This window comes from Notolabrus celidotus, chromosome 10, assembly GCF_009762535.1.
Source record: "Notolabrus celidotus isolate fNotCel1 chromosome 10, fNotCel1.pri, whole genome shotgun sequence".
NCBI classification, from domain to species: Eukaryota; Metazoa; Chordata; class Actinopteri; order Labriformes; family Labridae; genus Notolabrus; species Notolabrus celidotus.
In genome coordinates this window covers 23798823-23823423 of record NC_048281.1, presented here as the reverse complement: position 1 = coordinate 23823423, position 24601 = coordinate 23798823, and the positions used below count along the sequence as shown (strand labels likewise).

The 24601-nt window shown below is 40.8% G+C and overlaps 1 protein-coding gene across 4 annotated transcripts in view; it reads right to left on the bottom strand.

Annotated features, from left to right (window-relative positions):
* Positions 1-24601, bottom strand: part of col4a2 (collagen, type IV, alpha 2) — a 78491-nt gene that overhangs the window by 6290 nt on the left and 47600 nt on the right. For all 4 annotated transcript variants that reach the window (XM_034694471.1, XM_034694470.1, XM_034694472.1 and 1 more), the window contains exons 6-42: positions 15762-15896; positions 15624-15668; positions 15419-15535; positions 15220-15288; positions 15061-15096; positions 14826-14879; positions 13889-13924; positions 13713-13754; positions 12800-12871; positions 12617-12661; positions 12453-12500; positions 12321-12356; positions 12178-12222; positions 10354-10405; positions 8070-8183; positions 7807-7956; positions 7622-7693; positions 7384-7535; positions 7234-7306; positions 6624-6730; positions 5787-5970; positions 5349-5393; positions 4991-5065; positions 4798-4896; positions 4439-4660; positions 4172-4333; positions 3910-4080; positions 3599-3742; positions 3393-3518; positions 3111-3292; positions 1350-1413; positions 1200-1274; positions 985-1092; positions 776-883; positions 617-688; positions 277-402; positions 36-152 (exon numbers count right to left, since the gene is read on the bottom strand). In XM_034694471.1, coding sequence (XP_034550362.1) covers positions 36-152; positions 277-402; positions 617-688; positions 776-883; positions 985-1092; positions 1200-1274; positions 1350-1413; positions 3111-3292; positions 3393-3518; positions 3599-3742; positions 3910-4080; positions 4172-4333; positions 4439-4660; positions 4798-4896; positions 4991-5065; positions 5349-5393; positions 5787-5970; positions 6624-6730; positions 7234-7306; positions 7384-7535; positions 7622-7693; positions 7807-7956; positions 8070-8183; positions 10354-10405; positions 12178-12222; positions 12321-12356; positions 12453-12500; positions 12617-12661; positions 12800-12871; positions 13713-13754; positions 13889-13924; positions 14826-14879; positions 15061-15096; positions 15220-15288; positions 15419-15535; positions 15624-15668; positions 15762-15896 — 3580 coding nt within the window. The remainder of the gene's footprint in view (positions 1-35; positions 153-276; positions 403-616; positions 689-775; positions 884-984; positions 1093-1199; positions 1275-1349; positions 1414-3110; positions 3293-3392; positions 3519-3598; positions 3743-3909; positions 4081-4171; positions 4334-4438; positions 4661-4797; positions 4897-4990; positions 5066-5348; positions 5394-5786; positions 5971-6623; positions 6731-7233; positions 7307-7383; positions 7536-7621; positions 7694-7806; positions 7957-8069; positions 8184-10353; positions 10406-12177; positions 12223-12320; positions 12357-12452; positions 12501-12616; positions 12662-12799; positions 12872-13712; positions 13755-13888; positions 13925-14825; positions 14880-15060; positions 15097-15219; positions 15289-15418; positions 15536-15623; positions 15669-15761; positions 15897-24601) is intronic.

The window sequence follows — 24601 nt, the reverse complement described above, 5'->3', positions numbered from 1 at the left end:
TAACAGTTTTCTTTGACCAAACTATATCATCTCACCATGGTACCCTTTAGGTCCCAAAAAGCCATGATCCCCAATGTGTCCAGGTCTGTCTTGGGTCCCATTTGGTCCAGCTGGACCACGGAATCCTGGCAGCCCAGGTTGACCATAGTCACCTAAATTGTTTAAACAGGGTTTAATTTAAAATCTTACAATGGTTAAATTTCTTTGCATCAATTTTTATTTTTCGAGCACTTAGACGAAGCAACTTCTTATAGATGCAACAGACTAATGACTGACCTTGGGGCCCCTGGAAGCCTTTCAAACCCTCTGTGCCAGGAAAACCTGGTTGGTTGTTGGGGTCACCGCCCTCTCCTTTCTCTCCTTTGACTCCAGGTTCACCAGCTGGTCCTATGATATCCAGACCTGATAAAGATACAAGCAGAACCTTACTTTTGAGGTCTCTAAACAACAGAAAATCTCTCACGTTTTCTACTCCACTGACATTTGTTGTATCAAACTGTTCTGTAAGTAAATAGCAGAAAATAATATGTTCACATTGTACCCCATAGACTAAATTTCAACTTGATGAAGCTACACAGAGACTGTTTCTTTAAATATTTAAAATATAGTTGAATACCTGGTGTTCCTGCAATACCCTTTTGTCCCTTCAATCCATGTAATCCATAAAGACCCTTCAGGCCGGGGAAACCTGCACACATTTGCAAGGATCAGCTGAAAGAATATGAAGATAACTAGTATGGAATCAAACATTAGGACGATGGGTTGATGATGATACCTCTGTTTCCTGGGAAGCCAGGAAAGCCTGGTTGTCCATCTTTCCCGAGTGGTCCGGCAAATCCTTTTTGACCTTGGTTACCAGGAGTTCCGCTCTGGCCATCAAAGCCTGCAGACAACAGGAAATGAGACAGTAGAGATGTAATTTTGATAATTTTATATTCAAAGTATTATGACACACATGAAGGGGAAATTGGAAGTGATTTTTACCTTGAGATCCAAATAATCCTGGAACACCTGGCTCTCCCTTTTTTCCTTCAATACCATCAAAACCAGATGAACCCCTGTCGCCTGTTGGTCCAGCGAATCCTCTCTGGCCTGTGAAGTGGGAATCAAACATCTAACATTAGAAAAGACTGGGGCTCAATTAGTTAAGCAGTGCTAATCATCACGAAAGAAGAAGCTGTATGAGGTAGAGTTTGTACCTGGATCTCCTGGTAAACCAAAGTCTCCTCTCAACCCGGGAGTTCCTGGAAGGTCTATACGAGGGCCTTTCTCACCTGGAATAACATTGCATAACATCATCACCTGGTTTTATATCCCTATCTGTAAAAATATTCAATTCGATGCTATACCTTTGACTCCTTTCTTTCCCTTCTCTCCTGATGCACCATAAGCACCAGGGCTTCCTTTGGTTCCCTGAGAAGTGACAAAAGGGTTTTGACAAACACATCAAACTTTGGAATATATAACACTTTAGTATGAGATGTATCTAAAGAAGAAATACATTGAACCTTTTTGTAGCTACCCCTTAGTGGGAATTTATCACAGTGTCACCAGAGGTCAAACCAAAAATGTACTCTCTGAAAGGGCAAGCTTTGCTGTACAACTGAACAGATGAGCTAATTTATAGATGTTTGCTGACTTACTTATTTGTTAGTATCACATCAGACTCATGTGACTAATGAAGCTATTCAGAGCAGCACTGATTTAAAAAAAGAATGAATGCTTTAAACTTTGTATTACAAGTAGAAGTCCCTGAAATTTGTACTTAAATATAACTTGCTGTTCATTTTGGGCACATTACAGTTATTCTCAGTCTCTTTGGTACATTTCTCAGATCAGATTTGAAATTCTCAAAACTACTCGTTCAATCTTCACATCATTGCGTCACTTGCGTACATCAAAAAAGCAGTTTCTCATTTCTTTGAACAAGTTGCAAATGCTTTGGTACATCCATGCAAATGATTATGTTCAATTCTCTGCTGTTTTCTACATTATGAAGTGCTTATGTCATGTTGATCAAAATGTATTATAATGGGTCTCTGTTGAATAGTCTCAACCTCCACAACATTTAGGCATTAGTTCATAGCATAAGTCTTCACATGCAAAATGGTTTAACATGTTGTCAGAATATGTCGGTCATATTTCTGTACATTTCCATCAGACTTTTTTTCTAAATCTGTCCTGAATTGGTAATTTGCTCTCAGGTGAATCTTGACTCTCTCTAACGAAGGCCAAACAGACAGGAATATCAGGAGGTGTAGGAAGACTGCACTGCACTGTGATTCATACAGCAATGCATGTACAGTTTCCCCTATGTTCACATTTCTACTTTTGTTTTTTTGTTTTTTCTTTGTGCTATGCAGTGCTGCCTTTTTCTTTATGTATTGCAATGACATGGTCTGTCAACAAATTAAAGAACAAACAGTAAAAGTGTGAATGTGAATCTTGTCCAGTCTCTTGCAATCAATCTCCCACATTACACTAAGGTGTAACTTATGATTTACAACAGTCAGAACGTCCCTCCAGAGTAGACTGTTATACTGACAACATGACTAAGCAATTTGACATTGACACAGATATCTACTTGCAGAGAGGAACTAAGAATTTTGAGCAAGATACTGGCTTTTGCGGGTAATCCATGGTGTTTTACTATTTGTATGAATTGTTTTGAGAAATGCACTTACTGTTTTTGAAATGTCGAGGACGATTCGAGAAATGTACCAAAGCAACTGAGAAAAACTGTAAAGTGTCCCTAAGTCCCAGTATGGGTCAAGTCTTTTGCAGAAGATAGTGCAACTTATGGCTATACATTTTTTGGTGGACATAAGTGATCAAAGGCACTAAGTGTGTGTTAAGTTTTTCCAACACAAGTGTCCTTAGAGTGTCCATTGACTGTAAATTTCGCTAGACAAAGGATGTAAAGCCTGATAGCTCAGCAAATACATTCTTGGGAAGTTTCCTCTTCAGCTACAGAGGATATTAAACAGCTGTGCTCATAAGCTTTACGAGGAAACTTAACTTTATCTCTTAAACTGCTGGAACGCCTCTTTAAGGTAAGATCATTAACATAAACTCAGTCATATCTATTTTCACAATGCAGCTCTGCTCACCGTGTTGCCTGACATTCCCTGGAAACCGTTGATTCCTTGATTTCCCGTCACGCCTGGCATTCCTTTAATCCCCGGCAGCCCCTGTGCACCTGCATCTCCATGGTAACCTTTAACAAAGCTGGGCTCTCCAGGAAGACCATGAGTTCCCTCTGTTCCCGGCACACCGTGGAGACCCTTGATACCTATAGAAAAGATTAAGATGTAAGGAGGTGATGGCAGGAGAGGAGAGAGGAAGAGGGTAGGAAAGAGCGACTGATTTGGGGCGAGGTTGTGTTCACACACCTCTTGCTCCGGTGAAACCTTGATTCCCACCAAATCCATGTTCTCCCTTGACTCCCTTCATGTCAACCTTCATCTTGTTGGGAATTTCAGGCTTCTTCCCAGGTGGTCCTCTCAAACCTCGATCACCTGGCAAACAGTTGAGGTTATTGTTAAATGTGTTCATCTGCTGACAAACTTCGGAGCTGCTTGATTTCAAACAGACTCACCCTTTTCTCCACTTTGACCCTTCAGCCCTTCCAGGCCAGCTTCACCCATCACTCCAGGATCTCCTCTCTGTCCACCGAAGCCCTTGACTCCTGAATTACCCCACATCCCCTTAAAACCTGACATGCCTGGCAACCCTTTGTAACCTAGGAAAGGAATAAACCTTTAGAAGTCAAAGAAAGAAGCATCTTTTGTGTCCACATCAGCTTAAAACATGGATAAACAGCTTTTTTTTTTGGTATCATTTGATGTTAAAATCTAATCTGCTCTCTTCAAGAATCTGATTATGGGAGGAAAAATATGAGAGACAAACCTTTCATTCCTGAAGGTCCAGGGCGCCCGTTTCCTCCAGGCTGTCCAGCTTCACCTGTTGGGCCATAATCTCCTATAATGCCATCATTACCAAATGACCCTGGGACCCCTTTTAACCCGATTGGACCTGGAGGGCCTGGATATCCTGTAGTTCCCCTCTCTCCAGTCAAACCTTACAAGCAGGAAGTCAGGCAAGACTTAGTCACATATGACGGACATAATAAGGACATTCTGAAAAGTTTTGGTGTTTACATCCGTCTCACCTGGTTGTCCAGTGTTACCAACTGGCCCAGGAAGACCTCCTCTCCCAGGAACTCCAGGGTAGCCATATGTTCCAGAAGGCCCAGGCCTCCCTTCCTCTCCCTGCAATCCAGAAGGTCCACTCTCACCCTTGAAACCGATCATACCAGGCATCCCACCGATTCCTAGAGGATAACAGTGTTTCAGTCCTCTGTTCTTTCTGTTGATGTTAAGGCTAAGACAACAAAGTCAATCATGGCAGACGAGTTAAATAAACGGAAATGACTAACCTCCATAGCCGGGCTCTCCTGGATCACCAGACTTCCCTTTGTTTCCTTGTAGTCCTGGCTGTCCGGGGTCACCGGGGGGTCCTGTTGATGCTCCCATTACCTCCCCATGAAAACCTTTCTCACCCAGAGGCCCCTGTCGGCCGGGCACACCGGAGAAACCAAAGGATCCTCCTGAACCTTTCCTGCCGGGAATCCCTGATTCTCCACGGGGGCCAGGGAAACCTTTAACAAAGACCCATAAATGTGAACACAGGAAAATACTAATCTGGGCTAAAGGAAACGTCCAAACCAATAACCTGGTGTGAAAAATTCTTTCTATGAGACCATACCCTAGAACTTAATTCTTTGTCGCTCTTTACCTGGTGGTCCAGGAGCGCCACCTTTGCCTTGCTCTCCTGCTTCTCCTTTCTCTCCAGATGGTCCATACTGACCCTGGGGTCCTCTTTGGCCTGGACCACCTGTAAAAGGATCCCATGGTACAAACATCTATCGTAAATTGTTCATAGAGGGTACCCTGAAGGCAACATCAAGCACTATATCTTCTTGTGTTACCTGAGAAACCTTGTACTCCAGGAGGTCCTGGAGGACCAGGAAGTCCAGGAGGTCCTGGAACAGCACTACAAGGACCTGGAAATAACATTAGAGAAACAAAGACCTAAGGAAACATTGTGGTTGTATGTACATGTTTAAAATATCTATGTTGAAATGACTACACAAGTGCAAGTGATTTTTGTCTTCTGCCCAGCGTGGATCGTTTTCAGAGCACAGATTTATCTTTACATTAGCTGGTGACTCCATTGAATAAATAAATGACCAATGATCATGCTACAGAGCAATGTAATCCAAAGGCAAAGCTCAAAAGAGTTGTTACAAAGGGAGCAATAAGGTGAAAACATTATTATACATCCACCTGTTACATCCACCTGTCCTCCATCTCCACTTGGAATACAGCCGCCTTCAAGATGCAAATGAGAGGGAACGGAAGAGAGAGGCATTCGAAACAGGAGTTATTCAGAAGTACAAGCATTATCTCAAACAAGCTCAGCTGCAGCTGGTTTGAGGGATGCAGCCTCTGCATCAAGGTGACAACAAGATGTAAGGAAAGAGAAGTAAATTAAACAGCAAAATACACTTCATGCTTCCCATTTGTTTGAACTCACAAGCCATTAATGTTCATTCCCATTTTGCTGCTTTGTATTAAACAATGAAAAAGGGTATTTAAAAGGAGGCAAAGTCAAATGTAATACTTAAGAGTGGAAACAGGTCAATTTTCTGTTAAGAGATAAAGCTTTAAAAGAGAATTACGCAACAATAATTCAAGGAGAGGAGGCAGACATCTGTCTCTCACCTGGGATTCCAGGTGTTCCTTGGACTCCTTGATATCCTGCGAGGCCGTCGTCACCGGGGACACCGCGTTGGCCTTTGATGCCAGTGAGTTCTCCACCTGGTTCCCCCCTATAACCAAATGCACCGGGTTGACCAGGCAGACCTGGGAAACCTTTGTCACCACTTTCTCCACGGGGGCCTTCTCCCTGTGAATATCAACAGCACATTCATGAAACAAAACATTAACACTTCTTCCACTACCTCCCCATAGGATGTATTAAACTATTAAAACTGATGAGATATGACAGTTTAAGCTTCTGTGAGGAATTTTCAATTTGGGTTGATTTCGGCGCCCCCCTGTGGACAAAACAATGCTTTTATCGCTTTGCTGATCTTGACCTGAACATGTGCATGTCATTTTTTTTAAGACAAATATCATCCGGCTTTTTTAGCAGTTAACTGTAACTGAGTTTATTAGGTGGAACATATGAAAAAACATTCTTTCATCAAGCTGCTAACCAAATTTTTTAAATATCTTTTGGCATTTTTGCTTTTATTTGATAGGACAGCTGAAGAGAGACAGGAAATGTGGGGAGTAGAAAGCGGGGGAAGACATGTAGGAGATGGTCGACCTGCCGGGAATCGAACCGGTGACCCCTGCGACGCGGACTGTAGCCTCTGTATATGGGGCGCTTGGACCGCTAGGCCACCAGTGCCCCACGTTGATGATCTTGCATGCTATATTAGCTCATATAGAGGTGTCAGTATTCAAGTCTGTTTCACAACCAGCTAAAATCTCCTCACAGGAACTTTAAGTATAAGATGAAAGTTTCTGAATAGAGATAAGATGAGGACTCACTTGTTGACCTCTGGTCCCAGGGAACCCAGGCATTCCACTTCGTCCTGGAGCACCCGGTGATCCCGGCTCACCATCTCGCCCGAGTACTCCTGGATCTCCAGCTGACCCTGCAGGGATCATCCAGTAACAAGCATTAAAATGTACTCACAACTACACATGCACAACACAGTGCTCACTATCATCTGTCTCTCTCTTCAACTCCCTCTACCCCTCTTTCCAACCCAATCACGGTTGAAGCAGATGGCATCCAACATTAGTCTGGTTCTGCTCGAGGTTTCTGCCTGTTAAAAGGACATTTGTCCTCGCCGCTGTAACTTGCTAAATGCTGCAAAGTGCTCTGCTCATGGTTGATTAAAATGAGAGAGTCGTGTCTGTAAGATGAAACTGGATCTTATCCTGTCTTGATGTTGGGTCTTTGTTGATAGTTTAACAAAGGGTATGGTCTAGACCTGCTCTGTTTCTAAAGCGTCTTCAGATAACTATTGTTGTGATTTGGTTCTATATAAATAAAGATGGATTGACTGACAGATGTACAAACAGAGAGCAGAGGTAGTCAGTTCCCCTAAAAGTGCTGCTCTTAAACGAGGTGACAGTAACAGGTACACTGCACCTTTCTGTTTGGCCACACCCAAGTCTCCTTTGCGACCTTTTGGACCTGGAACACCGTTGAGTCCGGGAGATCCCTGCAAGACAGCAATGGTAAGATTGAGAATACACAAAATCGTTCAAAATAAAGATTCTACAATTTGATTCTACTCACTGGAAACCCGTCGTCTCCTTGAGGACCAGGAACTCCTGCGTCTCCCACCTGACCAAACTCTCCAGTCATCCCGCGGTCACCAAGGTCCCCAGTAGGGCCTGGTGGTCCCTGTTTAGAGTTTACCACGCTGCATGCACATTCCCCATGGTCACCTAAATAAAGACACAATTCAGCCACAGGTCAATATCATTTGTTATGAATTAAAAAATGTATTTCAGTTGTCTTTAGCCTACAGCACCTTTCACTCCTTTAAAGCCTGCATTTCCTGGTCGTCCACTACCGCCAGCGCTCCCCTTGAAGACTTCAGTCCCTACATAAGTATAGAAACACAGGTACTGCATTTAGATCTACATTAATATACGAGATAATAAAGGTAAATGAAGAGAAATGCAATCTCACTCATTCCCTCTTTCACTGACTTACATGATCCTTTGGGACCTGGAGGGCCTCTTTCTCCTGGACGCCCGTTGCTGCCCGGGCGTCCAGCACGGAGAGCAGGAAATCCAGGTTCGCCTTGCGGTCCTTTACCTCCAGGCTCCCCCTTTTTGCCAAATGGCCCATTGAAATCCAGCACTGTCAGACACAGAGTGGAATTCAAATGTGAGTTCAGATTTTTATATTTCAGCTCTCACTAGAATGACTTTAAGTGTGGACTTGTTTCTTTGAATCGGCTTCCTTATACAGACCATGCTGCTGTGATTCATAGTCCATGCGTCCTGGAAGTCCAGGAGAGCCTTGGTCTCCTACTGGGCCCCTTTCTCCTTGAGGACCCTGCTCACCAAGAGGACCAGGAGAACCTCCTTATCAAGTCAAAGTATAATAAAAAAAACACAGGAATTAGCATTTGATGACAGATTTTCAACACTTTCAAACATCTTGAATCGATCAGTGACACTCTGCCTCTTCTTCAAATTTCTACTGTAATGATGAAACAGATTATATATGAAGGATAAAGACTTTGTATCTTTTGTATTCTTATTTGAACAAACTGTGTAGTCATGATAACAGTGATTGTGCTTCTTACTAAACTTTACAGGGATACAAATGTGACTTCCTATTTTGTCTTTGATTCAATATGATGAGATCTCTTTCCCTTATTTGATGCAGGTGTTCACTCTCTCAAGAAACAGGCACCTTAAAACATATTTATTGTATAAACCATCAAAAAAGGAGTTTCCAAAGAGCTTTGACCAACATGTAAACCACTAATACAGTAGGTAAGAAAAAGACACAGACGGAAAGACAACTGGAAGGTACATGACATTAAGCCCAGAGGACAAAAGATGTAGAGTTAATACAAGGGGAGGAAATAAAATAATGAGAAAGAAGGAAATAAAGTCAATTAAAAATATATATAAAATCAATACAAATATGAATGGAGTAATTAAATAAAAATATTCTGAAGAAAAATAACAAATAACATAATGAGGCGAGGAAACAACCTCCCAACCTCCCAGAGGAGATCAGATTGACAACTTCTTTATCCTCTTTTAAAAAGACATATTTATCAACGTGCTTTTACAGGAGATATGTTCTAAATCTTTTTATTGTTTTACTTTTTTTTATCTTTTGTTGCTTTTATTCTTCCAACTTGTTTTATTTCCTTTTATTTGTTGGCGGTCATAACCTTTTTATCTTCCTCTATATCTGTTTTTTTTTTGCTGCAACTTACCTGCAGTCATCTGTAGTCATTGTCTTCCTCACATTTCTCTTTTATTGCCTTTTAGTTTCCTTCTTATTAGTAAAGCACTTTGTAACCCTGTTTTGAAAAGTGCTAAACAAATTAACCCTCCTGTTATGTTGCGGGTCAAATTGACCCTTTTTGAAGTCTATTTTAGGCAATATATGCCTTCCAAACCAGCTAAATGCAGCATAAAAATCTGGGCAGCATGTGACAGAAGAGGTGTCATGTTAATTTATCAACATCATTTCATAAAGAAAAAATTAAATTAAAATAAAATAAACAAAAATGAATGTCATGTAAAACTTTTGTATTTATATTTAGGGCTTTCAAATGTACATTGAAGCAGTTTTAACATGAATTTTAATGAAAAACGAGTGAGTTAACCTCATTGAACCATGATCTGTGAGAATTAAAGAACACCAATGGACCAAATCTTGATTTAAATGGTTAGTAATGGAGTTAAAAATTAGATTAAAAAAAATATGTGTATTGGGATTTTTTGAGGTTCTGACACATTTGGGTAATTGAATATGCCCCAGGTCAAATTGACCCAGGAACATTATTGCTGTTCCAGAGAAACAAACATAACAGTAGGGTTAAGATTCTTATTCTTATTATTAGTATTACTATAATCATGACAGACTTTTATGTCAGACAACATGACATACATGAAAGTCTATAAAAGTGAAATTGAAGCTAAGAGTCCCTAGAAGCAAAAGCATGATCTCTTCAGATCTAAACCTCGGCTTTGGAACAACAGGGCTCCACCTGAGGAGCGAATTCTGTGGCTTGGCTCATAAGACATTCACAGTTCTGCTGTGTAGCTTGGAGACAGACCCATGCATGCTTTTAAAGTAAAGAGTCAAATTTTACAGTCAGTTCTAAATCAATTAGGAGGTCAGTGCAGAGGGAATCCAGGGTTAAAGTGATGTAATAAGTTGCCTAATCATCACTCATCACTTCCCATTAATATTACAGCCTTCACCAGGTGGTCAGCTGTATGACAGAGGCTATATTGTTTCTAAAGTTCATAGAGTGTGTGCTTCTGTATTTTATTAACCATCATCAGTTTCGATATTTGTTTTTATGAACACCTGACTCTTCACTCTATGTGATGAACTTTAGTAATGTCCCAACATTCCCTGTAGAGTTTCACTTCATGTCCGTGACAACTGGGACAGAGTTTATATGATAATTTGTAAGGCAAAAGGAGGTCATCTTCTAACTTCTTCTCCTTTTATTGACTGGCGAGGTGTAGTCTTTTTTTCTAGTGCTACTCAACTTACCCCCTGAAAACCAGCCAGATGAAATCGGCTCTCCTGCTTCTCCTCTGACTCCCTGAAAAGAAAACGTTTATGTCAGTCTTTCAGTATTCAGTGGCAGCTGTCTAACTTTATGTTATTTCATCATAGGAGCCTCGAGTACTAAGATCAGGAGTTACTGAATGAGAGCACAGGCTGGGTGTGAACACATGGCTTCAAGATGACTGTGACACACATCCTGTTGTTTGTCATATTGAGTCCTGTGTCTGTTTCCTGATCTGTCACAATGACACAGATTAATTTAAATGGGATGTTGAACATGAGATTATGATGTGATTATTAAATGGATTAGATTATTTTTAACTAATTAAGTATATTGTTGTGGGTTACATATGAAATCTGTGATCAAAGGTCTGGGTAGACCGCAAGCTAGTTTGGAAAATGACAAGTCAGCTGTAGTCTGACTCCATACCTCCATTGCTGCTACTGGCTAAAAACCAGAGAAGCTATTTTCTTGACCAACTTTTTTTTTGTTTCTAATAATATTTAATAATATTAATAATAATATTGTATTCATAGTTTTTTTTAATTTAACAAAGTCAAATATGTCGAAATAGAACACCACTTATTTAAACACACCAAACTAAACACAAAGGTAGGAGTATCTAAAAGAAGAGACAAAAACAAATGGAAACAACAACCAAAGAAACAAAAAAAGGGCTGCCAGTTCGCAGAGTTATATAAATTGTGTTTCAAAATTGTCATCACTAAAGTCCCGACTCAGGAATCCGGTACGGTGACATGAATATATATTAATGGAACATGGTCTAAGTTTAGGATTACCAAACCTATCCTATGAAGCAAGTTAATGTTACATTGTGCCAAGAAAGGTCCCTGAACTCCCCAAACTCAAATTTACTCTGTGTTGGGTTTGTGCAAACACAGTTTATCCATTTGTAAAACATACATTAAGAACCCAAACCTGGGGGGACAGAGCCTTCTCCGTAGCCGCCCCCACCCTTTGGAACTCACTCCCCTCCCATATCCAAAACTGCTCTGACCCTTCAGCTTTTAAATCTCTTTTAAAAACTCACCTTTTTAAGTTAGCTTTTAATTTGTGATTGTACTGTTGTTTTGTTTTGTTTGATATGTGTTCCTTGCTTGTATTGATTTTAACAGTTGTACAGTGTCTTTGAGTTTCTGAAAAGCGCCATATAAATAAAATGTATTATTATTATAATTATTAAGAGGCCAAGTGGTGAGGTAGACTTTTAAGTGAGGAAAGTATGTTTTTTGCAAACATCATTCTCAAATTCAGAGACTTTTTTTGACTTGCAATCAGATTATCCTTCCCTTAACCCCTTAAATTTGAAGTTTCAGAGGCGTTAAAATCAGCGTATGAAGCAATATGATGTTGCAATTATTGAAATACTACATGATATGGTGATTGTTGCAAAGTTTCATTTGACTGGATTATTCTGGATGACTTGACGCATTCATGATTGTAGGAAAATTTGGGTCACCTCTGGTATTTAATAATAGAGTCATTTTGATTTTAAAAATGTGGATGTTTTTAGTTTGTTAAAGTAAACATGAGCCGGTTTAAAAAAAAAGGATTGAGATTTAGATCAGCTTCTCTTAATGAGCCATAAATGTGCTGCTTTACTATGAATATTTTAGTCTCCTCGTTTTCTCTTGAAAAATTAAGTAAACTATAAAAATATATATATATTTCTATGACGTGTGAAAGAATAACTTATTTGTAACTTTTTTTTTTTTAAATCTATTAACTTTTTAATTTCAGTGGCATTCAAGTTAAGACACATTTATGGTTCGGTATATTCTCACCTTGGGACCGTCTCTGCCTCTTGGTCCTGGTTCACCAAGATCTCCCTGAACAAGAGGGAAGAAGCCTTCATTAAGTCATAATTCAACACATATTTTCTCATTAAATGACGATGCATCATCTCTCATTTCTTGCACAAACATACCCTTTGTCCAGGACTACCATCTGCACCAGAAGGACCCTTAAACGGCATAAAAAAACAGTGCATTGTGAGGTGATAACACATGGATGGGGGACTGTTTCTAGTTTAAATGTTTAGGATTGTGCCAATGCTCACCCTTGATCCACTGAGCCCTGGCATACCGGTCTCTCCTTTGTTGTCAGCCTGTAATAAACCACAATCAAAGGACCAATGAGCAGAGGGAACAAGGCTGAAGTGTTCATGTTATAATCTGTATGCATGTCTGGATATGAGTATAAGTTTTCTTGGGTTAAACATACCGGTTCTCCTACGTCACCTGTGTCACCTTTCGACCCATTAGGTCCCTAAAATAACACCAAAGGAGGGTTTTAATGATATATGTGCAAGTGTCTGTGACAATCTTGAATGCTCTGAAGATATTTCTTAATGTCATAACAACAGGTTCATGAGTAAAGATGAACTCATTCTGCTGGTGTACAGACCGGAGGGCCATAGGGGGGCTGAGAATATGGGTAAGTAGAGTTTCCTTGCGGCCCTTGTGGTCCGATGTCTCCCTGTGGTGACAGAGGTAAGCACGACAACAGTCAGCAAGCTCAGACAGAAACAAATCATCAGATTCTTTAAGTAAGAGTTCATAGAATGTACTCCATTATAAGTAATAAATGTGATAAAAAAAAAACAACCTTATATAAAAGTATAGAAGTAGTAGTTTAAAAAGTATGTGTTAATGTAAAGTGTGACTGTGACGGACAAAGTACATGTTACACTACTTGATTCTTGATTTACTCCTCTGCTGTTGTTTTAACACTTTTGATATGAATCTTCTACGAGGAACTTTCCATTTGTGGCTGTTTTGGCGCCCTCTGGTGGCAAAGTTGTACCTCTTTCTATCTTTGCTGATTTTGTCCTGCACATGGGCAAGAAGTGTTGCTTTTTTCAAACTCTAATCCTGCTGTATCAAACAGTCAGACTTCAAGAATTTGTGCCATGGAAAATGTAACAAAAGGCTCTTTTGGCAGCGTGCTGTAGATCCCTTCGACATTTTGCATTTAAAACAACGATATAGAAATACACTGTCTTGTTGCTTGTCTCTAGTGCTGCACTGGGTCATATAGAGATACCACTACTATTTGCACTCCGTTTCGACTGATTAATTGATATGACTTCATCGTCAGACTAGAGCCTAAATTTTAACTTGCATTTATTGTTAAAATATAACAGTAAATGCAAATAATTTTATGATTAAGTTGTTGAAGTAGATCAGATGATTGGGACCTGAATAAATTCAGGATTTTCTATGGATCCACAAATAAACAAATTCATCTTAGGGACATTTGCTTTATGTCAAAGCAAACTCATGTGATTGATTAATATCAGTGAATATTTCTCACTCACTTGTCCTCCTTTGACTCCTTTCAGCACTTTGGTCATAGTGCCCTAAACAAAGAAGCAAAACACACTCAAAGCTGCAGCCATACATTTATGTTCCTATTAGATAAAATACTAGTCAGTGTTTATGAAATAAAGAACAAATGTTTATATTATATCCATTAATATGGCTGCTGCCTTACCTTTGGTCCACGAGGACCTGGAGACCCTGCGGGGCCCTGAAAGAAGAAACAGAATCCCAATAAATGTCATAATAGATGTAGTGTCATATATATATATATATATATATAAACATATACATTAGGGGTTCAACAATATGTGTATCTGTATTGAACCGTTCGATACAGTGGTCACGGTTCGGTACGCCCCATGAACCGAACAATACGCATTGTCGAGCGGCACGCAGGTCCACTGAACTGCGCGCTCCTACCACATTCATTCAGTCCAAGCTGGTCACGTTTGTTTTAACTGTGCTTCATATTGAAATATATATTTCACCATATGACGGTCTGCTGGGTTCATAAGTTCACGTATGTGTGTGTGAGCGCGCGCCCGCACGAGAGGGAAGCACGAGTGTTCTCTTTGGTTGTAGAGCAGAGTTGTTCCGTGGTCCTGTAGTGATGCTAGACTGGGTGATGTGGTTTTAAAGTGCGTATATGCACTACTTGTGGTCTTATACTGCATGCTGTGTAAGACTTCAGCCTGATACCGGACAGTGTTTCCCCTGCTGGGGGAGCACCAGTCCGGGTCACCAGTCAAAGCAGAAGTGATTTAAGGTTCCCTCTCTCATAGATCAGGTCTATACCTTGTTCTTTTATTTAACAGACTAAATAGCCTCATGTTATGTATCTTATTCACATGAAGGGATGTCATTTCTGTCTCTACATGGTCGTGCGTTCACAATTCTCCTCTGCTTTCTATGGCGCACGGCAGAAGTGCGCGCAGACACACACACACACACACACACACACACACACACACACACACACACACACACACACACACACACACACACACACAACCCCCCATGCACAGCAGAACATGTGTCAGGTATAGCTGCCCCTGATACATTTAATTTAACTTAATATAAAAATGTTTTCAGCACATAATCACACTTACCTTTGGTCCTTGGAGGCCTCTGTTACCTGGCCGCCCTTGGTTTCCTTGAGGCCCCTGACAATAAAACAAACAAACAAACAAGAGAGTAAACAGAAAGATTGATACGACAGAAAGGGAAATAAAAGTAAGCTTCAGATATTGGAAAACAGGACACACATTATACAGTATTATGTGTAACAACCGTACAGCAGTCATATCAGCAGACAGATACAATCATTTGAACAGTGAGTCTTACAGTTATTCCGCTGAACCCCGATGGGCCTGGTTCTCCCTGTGGAGAGATAGTAAGAAACACCTGAGGTCAGTGAGATGTTCATATGATGCTGTTACAGCAATATCAAGTTCTGAGAACAACTTTTTGAAGCCAGAAGAGCTTCATACTCTTCTTCCTCACCCTGAAACGCTCCATGAACACCTCCAGCTCCAGAGAATCTCCCTTCTGTCCCTTCCAGCCAGATGTTCCCTAAGAGATGAAACAAAGAAGTGTAAAAGACATGACATGTATAAATAAGTATCAAAAGTCAGTTCAAGTAGCACTTATTGGAAATCTGTTTTAAGCATCACAATCCTGACAGGTTCAGTGCCACACTTACCTGATAACCGGGCAAGCCATTAAAGCCAGGTTGCCCTGGTAAGCCTCCTTGTCCAACTGTCCCGTTACAGCCGTCAGCACCGGGCTTCCCTCTGGGACCTGCTTGCCCTGGGTGTCCCTACAGAGAGAGTTAAATCACATCAGTCAGAGTAACAAGCAGAAACAATAGAAAATATCATTCGTGTTTCACTGGTGGTGAGACTTACAGGGATGCCATCATTTCCAGAAAACCCAGGAACACCGGTCATTCCCTGCAGAGCCACAAGAATCCCGTATTAAAAACAAGAAGACAAAGAAGCCTGTTAAAAAACCCCAAAAAACAAAAGAACAGAACGATACTTTACCACATTCCCCTTAGGACCGATGATGCCTCCTTGTCCACGGTCCCCTTTGTGCCCCTTCTGTCCTTGGATGCCTGCATCACCTGGTCGTCCATGAGGCCCCTGAGATCCCTGGGGACCAAGAGGCCCTGGGGGACCCTAAGATTGAATGAATAGGGAATAAAACATTAAGTTTATCAGCTTCAGCTCAGTAATAAAAATGCAGGAAACACACAGTCATCTGCTGCATATTCAGTCAAAGTTTGGAGCCTTATACAGAAGAGTCCCTTATCTTTTTATTTCTATGAATCCATAACGCCATGCATGTTGGGAGTTTACCAAAACACTAGACTCTGGTGATATCTTGGGTAACAACAATTAATTGACTTACCTTTTGAAAAGTAGATGGATAGGAAAAGAGGGGAAAATTTGAAAGTTTTAAAGAAGTCAAGTATCACAACAATGTAACAAGGGGCCTGAAAACAAACCAAATCTATCAATTAAAGACACTGCATAATTTCTATTTGTTGATTCCTGCTTGTAGTTTTGGACTCTGCCACAAGGGGGAGCCAAAGCCATGTCTTTGAATGTGAAACCATCTCCTTTAGCTCTCTACATCCATCCAGTGGCCAAACAGTGTACTTACAGCTGCTGATGCAGACAGAAGCTTACAGGGAAAAACATGACAGCCAGACTCTGGGACCAAATGTCAAAGAAGCATTTACAAACACACGTGACGATAAAGAAAGCTTGAGATTGCACTTTCAGATCATCGAGCAGACTTTAGGAGAATTGCTCCAAAAATCACTCAATATGGTTTTGTTTATTTTTCCAGGACATGCTAGACAGAGATAAGAGTAGATAAGGACACACTCAACTGTTCCCTTAATGAAACTCAAGACTCGAGGAGGCTGAATAAACTTTAAAGCCTGACTAAAGGGCTTTTTAAATAGCATTCTAATTGTAAACTGCAGATAGCTCAGTGGTCTGCAGGCTAAATATAACAATTTAATCGTAATACTTATAGTGATGAAAGAGAGGACAGGCAGGCTGATAGGATGAAGGAAATGTGAATGTGACTGGCTTGCAGACATGTATCTGCTTGCCAAGCCGATGATGGCATGTTTATTTCTAACCGTGATAGATTTGTGTTTTGTTTGGAAATTGGCCAATCAAGTTTCTTCTTTACGCAAATAACAGGAAACAAGCACACTCCAGCAGAAGGGCAATGAACTTCAAGAAGTGGCTTAAGCACAGGCTTAAGGCTCATTTACTCTGCGTTAATTTCGTCCATATTTCTGCATGTTTTCTGCAAGCTTGCAAATACAGACATAACGTCAAAGTACTACAGACAATCGTGGAGGCAGTGTAGGGCAGTGAAGCCAATGGTTGAAACCGTAGACTGTTTAAAACATGAAACACAACGTCACACTTTGAAAAGTGTGTCCATCCACATGTCGTGAAGTATTTTGGCCTCATAAACCATCTTCAACGCTGCCACTGATTTAGCCTCTTTCTTAGCGGATACATTTTTATTATCTCCTCCATAGGCGTGTTTGTTGATGCCATACACTTTTGAGCCTTCTTCTTCTTGTTTTTAGGGTAACTTTTGACCAGCTGCAAGTACACTGTTTGGCGACACTTCAAGAGGTATTGTATTACTTAAAGGTGATATATTAAGTCCTTTTTCATCAAAATATATTGGTCTAAGAGGCCCCCAAATCATGTCTTTAAAGGTTATGCTCAAAAAAACACTTTGAAATCAGATTTTGGTCTGCCTGTAAACCCCTCTTTTTCAGCCCCGCTCAGAACAGGCTTTTTTCTGTGTCTGTGCCTTTAAATGAGAATGAGCTCTCTGACCACGCCCCCTCAGGAAGTGGATGTGGCCTCAGCTCTCCAGCACGTTGATCTAATGTTTACATGTTGGCTGCATAGACATGGCTGCTCACAGACCCGCGTTACTTCAACCCTCTGAATTTGATCCAGAATCTGATCCTGACGGAGAGGTGCCTGCAGCAGGACCTTTCTGAATGATTGGTCACAGATTTAGTTTTTCTTGTTGTTTTATTTGTCAGTATGTCGACGTGTGTCTTGGTACACAGCTACGGACATGTAGCTATGTGGCTATGCTAACTAGCGCTAGCACTTTTCCATGAAAAATAAAAATCATCCACTAGATCTTCAAATCTGCAGATGTGGGGAGTGAAACTGACCTTTGTGTTTATTAAGACAGCCTACAACTAGCATGCCTCCCTCCTCAGCTCCTTGTTAGCACACGTGTGCAGGTAATGAAAAATGGAGGAGGGGTTGAGTTGTATTTTATACAGTCTATGGGCTGAACAAGCTCCGAGCTCTGACTTCCGTTAGAGACTGGATGTCGTTGTGACGTATGAAAAACACTGAAAACTGAAACGGCTCGTTTCAGCACACATTTACAGAAAGGTGGAGAAATCAAAACAGGGGTAGAATGGAATTTTTTTCATTTTCGGGGGGTTTGTAGACATGCCAGGGACACATATTTCAGGTAAAGAACCATTAAAAAGTCGATTTTGCATGATATGTCACCTTTAAAGTCCATTCAAAGGCAGACGATGCATGAGAGTATGAGGGCTTTGACGATTACACCGTTAAGAATGTAAGGATCTATTTTCGTGGACCTTCAATTGAAACATTGGTCCAACAGAGGTCTTAATCAAAGACACAAATATGTATCCTCAGGAACAGTTGTGTTGGCCCTCAGCTCATCTTCGAGGACACAGGCTAGAGAGAGCAGCTCCTCAAGGGATACTGGAATGGAAAGCGAAAATTCCAAGGACAATTCTTATAAAAAGGTCAAAAAAACCACACGCAAGGGCAACGACTACATGGGAATTGGTTAAGTATGCAGGGTCCGTGAGGTCATGGGGTCACAAAGTGTTGACCTCTGAGGTTTGGGGGGGCTTGACAGAGTTCCTGTGAGAACCAACAAACACAGAGATGTTGTTTGTCCTCACACAGAGAAAAATGCTCTTGGCCTTGTTGTTTCAAGTGTCTCGAAGGAATCGCTTAAACTGAGAGAATCTAAATAATGTCAAACAACAATTGAAAACAAGCTCGCAGACAAATGACGTGCAGAGACTAGTGTGAGATTAAGCCTCAGACGAACTCAAATAAATGGTTGATGGATGTGTGCGTATGCGTGTGTGTGTGTGTGTGAGAGAGAGTGTGTATGTGTGTGTGTGTGTGTGTGTGTGGTAGTCAGAGCTTTGTCTACTGGAAGTTTTTTTTTTGGAGCAGGACAACTGTGTTTTGTCTTCTGCTTCATCTCGACCCTGCAGCTGCTGCCTATAGAGCCGACAACAGTGCTGTCAAAACAACTCAAACTCCATGGATACAAGGCGGGTGTGTAATATCGTGTGTGCTGCGAATTCCCCCATTTATACATGAAAACAGTCAGAGGGCTGGACCAATCAGGCATTTATAAAATTCAGTCATGTATGACACCATGAAATATGTTTCCCACGGTGATGTTTGCGTCACTATACGGTTAAAACCACCACGTAATGGGGACAGAAAGCAGTAATTACAACATATAATGCACCTTTATAACTGTATCCCAGATGCATAAGGCATGCATGGGATCTGTTGGAAACACAGAGGGGAGGTTGCACATATGCTTTGGGCCAAATTGTCCCTTTACTCTGTTGTGTATCAAATACAAATAAAAAGGGAGGAAAAAGGAAAACCAGCGCTCAAACGAGAGTGGGCTCTCAAACAAGGGTCAGTTTATGGCGTTCACGCACAAGAGGTCAGCTCTTAGAGCCGAGTTTGCCACCAGTACATCACTATACGATGTTAAGTCTGTATAAGTGAAAGTACAGGGTACACTTGCTCTTTTTGTTAAGTGTCTTGAGATAACTTTACTGGATGGATGGATGGATGGATGGATGGATGGATGGATGGATGGATGGATGGATGGATGGATGGATGGATGGATGGATGGATGGATGGATGGATTATTCTTTTCCAGATCAAACTTTTGAACAACCAGGTCTAGATTTTTTAGCAAATTCAGTACTGTTTGTGCTCAACATGTTATTAAGCTTGTTATAGACAACGTGTCTTCCTCTAAGGATGTACATAACAGTATAACAAGATGGAAAACTGATACTTTTTTTACCCTTACAGGACCCAATCACAACACTGACTTCTTTTTTAAAGTTATATTTGACACCTCTATTAGAGAGCAAAGGAAAGGGGAAATAGCTGAAAACTGGGAAAGAGTGGGGAATGACATGCTGGAAGGGGGCCACAGGTTGGAATTGAGCCTGGGCCCCTCGTTATATGTGCGTGCGATTTTACAATCCACCCTGCACAACACTTATCTCTAATGCTTTCATCATTAAGTATTGAGTCTCTCTCTTTGGTTTCTCCATTAAAAAAAAAGTCAAACTTTGTCATTTATATCTTAGTACCAAGATTATCGATATCATGTATCCTTTTACCTGTTTAACTATGAAATTTAATGTGCTAAATCATTAAATAGAAAAAAAGGCCCTCTGATGATGGGAATAAGATCAACTCTGCCACGAGAGGGGATGAGGACAAAGAGTTAGATGGATGTATCACAATCCACAAGGTCTTGATTCTGAAATAAACAGTCTGTGACTCTGTGTGTATACGTCAGTATGTATGAGTGTGTATAAACATGCAAGTGCATGTGAGATCCTTGTCTTAAGCACTTGCACGGTACACTATGTGCACTGGTCTATGTCTTTCTGCATGACTTTAAAATAAGGGCTGATAAACACCAGTCCTCTCTCAGAGCTGATAACCTGGAGGTATTTCAGAGTGCTTATTTTGTGTGCAAGTGTATGTGTGCGTGGGTGTGTGTGTGTGTGTGTTTGAGCAGATCTGTAGCTACAAAAGAGCTCAGCTACATCATATTTGGTCAAAAAGTGAATTTGTCTTGATAAAACCACTTTTTATCCATGTGGTATGAATGACAGAGGATTAGGGCCACATCATAGAATCCATCCTAGTATGACAGAACAAAGTATTTGTTTTACAAGACAAAAATCATAAATATATGAATATATACTTGTAAATTAGATTAAAGTTGTTTTATATGAGACAGAAGACATAGTGACAGGATTTGGGTAATCTATGTGGATATCAAAGGGGCACCCAGCTGCCTTCACTAAGGATGAGGAATGTGGATCATCTTGATAAGTTAAAACTAACAGCTGAGGACAAAAAGCAGAAGAAGAAGTGTGCACAGGATACCTATTAGCTCCTCACCTTCCTCATAATTTGACTGTAGAGTAATTTAAACTCCCAATGTTGCTGTTTTTAGCTAGCTAAAATGTGGCTCCATTAATCTCTGCGGTGTCGCCTGTCAACCAACAGTTAGCTTAATTAGCCCTGTCTGTGTTTTGGTTATTGCTGGAGCTTATCACCTGTATCTCCATATCATATTGTCAAACACTGTCTGGACCACTTCTGCCGCACGCTCCTGATGTTTATTGGGGAGGAAGCAAACAACAATTTGTATTCTTCTCAACACTTTCACACTTTCACTTTCAAGTGTACGAACAAGTTCAAATCCGTGACTGACTTTGAGAATTTTGGTCTTGGAGTGCTCACGCCTTTCCCAATTAGCATGACTGATTGTGTTACGACTTGTTTCCTCAGCCAAATTGCTCCGGTCCCCCTACTTGTGAATCAACAGCCCTCCACAGCTTCACTTCCTTCATACCTCCATACTCCCCATTCTTATCAGCTCACAGGACTTCCACCCAGCACACCCTCCCCTCTTCTCGAGTGCTCTTACATCTCTCTGCAGCTCTTCTTGACCTCCCTTTTCTGCTGATACTCTCTCCCTTCCTGTCTCTGCTGGGAGGAAGGTGACAACTTGTAAGCCTATAAATCAAAAGTGGAGGAAAAGCTGCGCTCAGTCTAAGTGGTTGAATCAGCAAGAGAAATAGGAGACGGTGGAGGAGCAATGGTAAGAGGCTCTGAAAGTTGTCTTTAACAGTTAAGTGTAAAATCCTGAACTTGTATTAACCCTGAAACCAGAGGAAGTCTTCTAACAGACATGTCTTGGAATTCACCAAAGAACATCCAACTCACTGACATGCATGTCTGTTTAGGTCTGCGTTCCTCTCTGTCTTTGAAGATTGGTCATGACTTTACCAGATTATGAAGCTCAGGAGACACACGCTGCCCTCTAGCTTTTTTTTTGTAACTGTAGCTGTCTGAGCTCCCTTATTTTTCTTCCTGTCACAGCCGGCTAACGTCATGCCTTCAGCCTTCTTGTCTCGTGAGCTTCATAATGGGAGACATGAAGCCATCGAACAGCGGCCCAATCTACTGAAGCCACAGGCGGAGGAAAAGGAAATGAGGCGGGCCAGAGGTGGATCATAGCTGACCTATAATCTCCAAAGGTTTGACCTCTGAATGGAGCAGAGTTGTTTCTGCATTGTAGACAGCCAGATCAAGACTGTTCTGAATACAGCCCCAAGATAAAAAGGGCACATTTATCACAGACTGATATATAGGCTGTAAAGCATTTACATTCTCGATTCTTCTGCTTTCAGTTAAGATGAAAAAAAAAAACCTCTGTCATAAAAAAAAATATGTCTTCTTATTTGAGAGGATTTGTTGATTTTCACTGTTAAATGTCAAAGCAAATTTTGAGCAAACTGAGTCAACTCAACAATCAAACCTCATCACCCTCACTAGTTGGCACCAGAATTACTAGTCAGTTAAACTGATTGTTTATATTTTTATTATTATTAATGGCCCCAAATGCTGCTCATATGTTGTCTCTAAGTGGTAGTACATTCACCTCAAACAAGCCTGTACTAGCTGCTGTAGCTCTGGTTACTGGATTACTGGAACCATAGACATATAAAGAGTAGACGCCACATTGGCTGCTGGGGCGCAAGAAATGCAGCCGCCATCTTGGTCGGGTCATCCTAGCCATGATCCTACCTGTAAACGTAAACTGAAGCAGCAGAGACAAAATACCTATCATACATCACATATATCACATATCAGAATATTCTATTACAGTTAAGCCCACTATGAATATTAAAATATGCCGAACCATGTGTCCTGTATCATACCTACATGTATGATGTTTGCAGAAAAAAAGCCCTGCATGAAAATCAGTTTAATATTCAGCGAGTTATGATTGATTAAATGCGATGACACTTAATTGTGTCTGCCAAACAGATTACACTGAGTGGAGCGGGTGACCGGACCAAGATGCCACGGCTCATCAGCGCTAATAGGAAGTAGCGGTTGATGCGGTGTCTTTTTATGTCTATGACTGGAACTGCCAGACTGGATGTAAACAAGCCCAGAAGACGGATAGTATTTGGTAGCATGGTGCTGTTTGGCAGTATTTTGATCTAGAAAACAGAAATAAAGTCGTGTGTCGGTTAAACTTGCATATACTATATGATCAACTGGAGCAATGTGTAACAAGAACAGGCATGTGGATGTTGAGATGGCTGGTGGTGCTAGCTGAACACGTTTAATTGTGATTGATTCAACATCAATCTGACTGTTTTCTGAATGTTTTCTTACCTTTAGACTAGTCTGTTTATGGGAATTTGAATTTTTCATTCACAAGACTTAGAAATTGGTCATTTTGGATCAACATTTCATTTTACTGATTTAAAATTATGGAAATAGTTACATTTAAAAAACTAAGATAAATGTATCTGTAGAGCTTGCTAGACTAACCACCATGGCCACTCCAACTTCACTCCTTGAAGTTCAGTGACTTGACCCTTTATTATTGCAACTGTGTCAGGAGGAAATGAAGCAGACTGAAATGGCACGATTACACCTCACAGGATAAAGTGGAAATAAATGGTGATAAAAAAAGAGAGTGAGTCTGGATACACACAAAAGATTAGGTTTGTGAAGAACAGATTTGAGGAAAAACTATAAAAAGTAATAAAACACCTGCCTTTCCCACACTGCTCAGCCAACTGGTGTCTGCCTTTTATCCCCTTTTTTATCACCTCTCACCTCATTTCAGGGGCATACACTACCACACACACACACACACACACACACACACACACACACACACACACACACACACACACACACACACACACACACACACACACACACACACACACACACACACACACAACACACCAACACACATCCTGGCTTAGTGAACAAAGTGAGGCTAAGGTGAGGGTTGATGAGATGCTGATAGTGAGACAAATCCCCCTTTCTTTCTGCAACAAGCCTGCCAATACAATAAACCTAAAAGAAAGCTGAAATACAAGTCAACACAGGTCTTTCTTAACAATCAGAGAAATTTGATCTAATCCAAGGATTTACCCCATCTTTTATAAATCATTTAACAAAAACAATGAGATGCCCGAGCTGCATCGTTTGCAGCTGCAGGAACGTGTGAGGAAATTTTGGTCCTACTCTGAGTAAAACCTGCCATGTGAGAGGCTAAACAAGGAGAGACAGGGTGATGCAAGTGTGTGACAGCTTTATCACAATAAAAACTGCAGTCCCAAAGTTCATCCAAAAAATACATTTCTTTCACCCTGGCAGCATAAAACCACAGAGAGCTACTCATGTCTGCAGCTTTTTACTTTATTTTTCTACCTCATAGACAAAGCAGTGGGTTAAAATGTATTGCTCAAGACTTACTCCTGGTTGTCAAAAAAACTTGAACAAAAATGCCCTCAGTGGGATCATTTCTTTATTTTAGGGATGTACGAATGCATCAATTGAACTTTGGTATCAGGCAATGTTTGCCCTGTGCACAAACATCGGCCCCGAAAGGACAGCTTTAATGCGTTATAAGAAGTCCCCTGATGGATGAATTGTTATTTGCT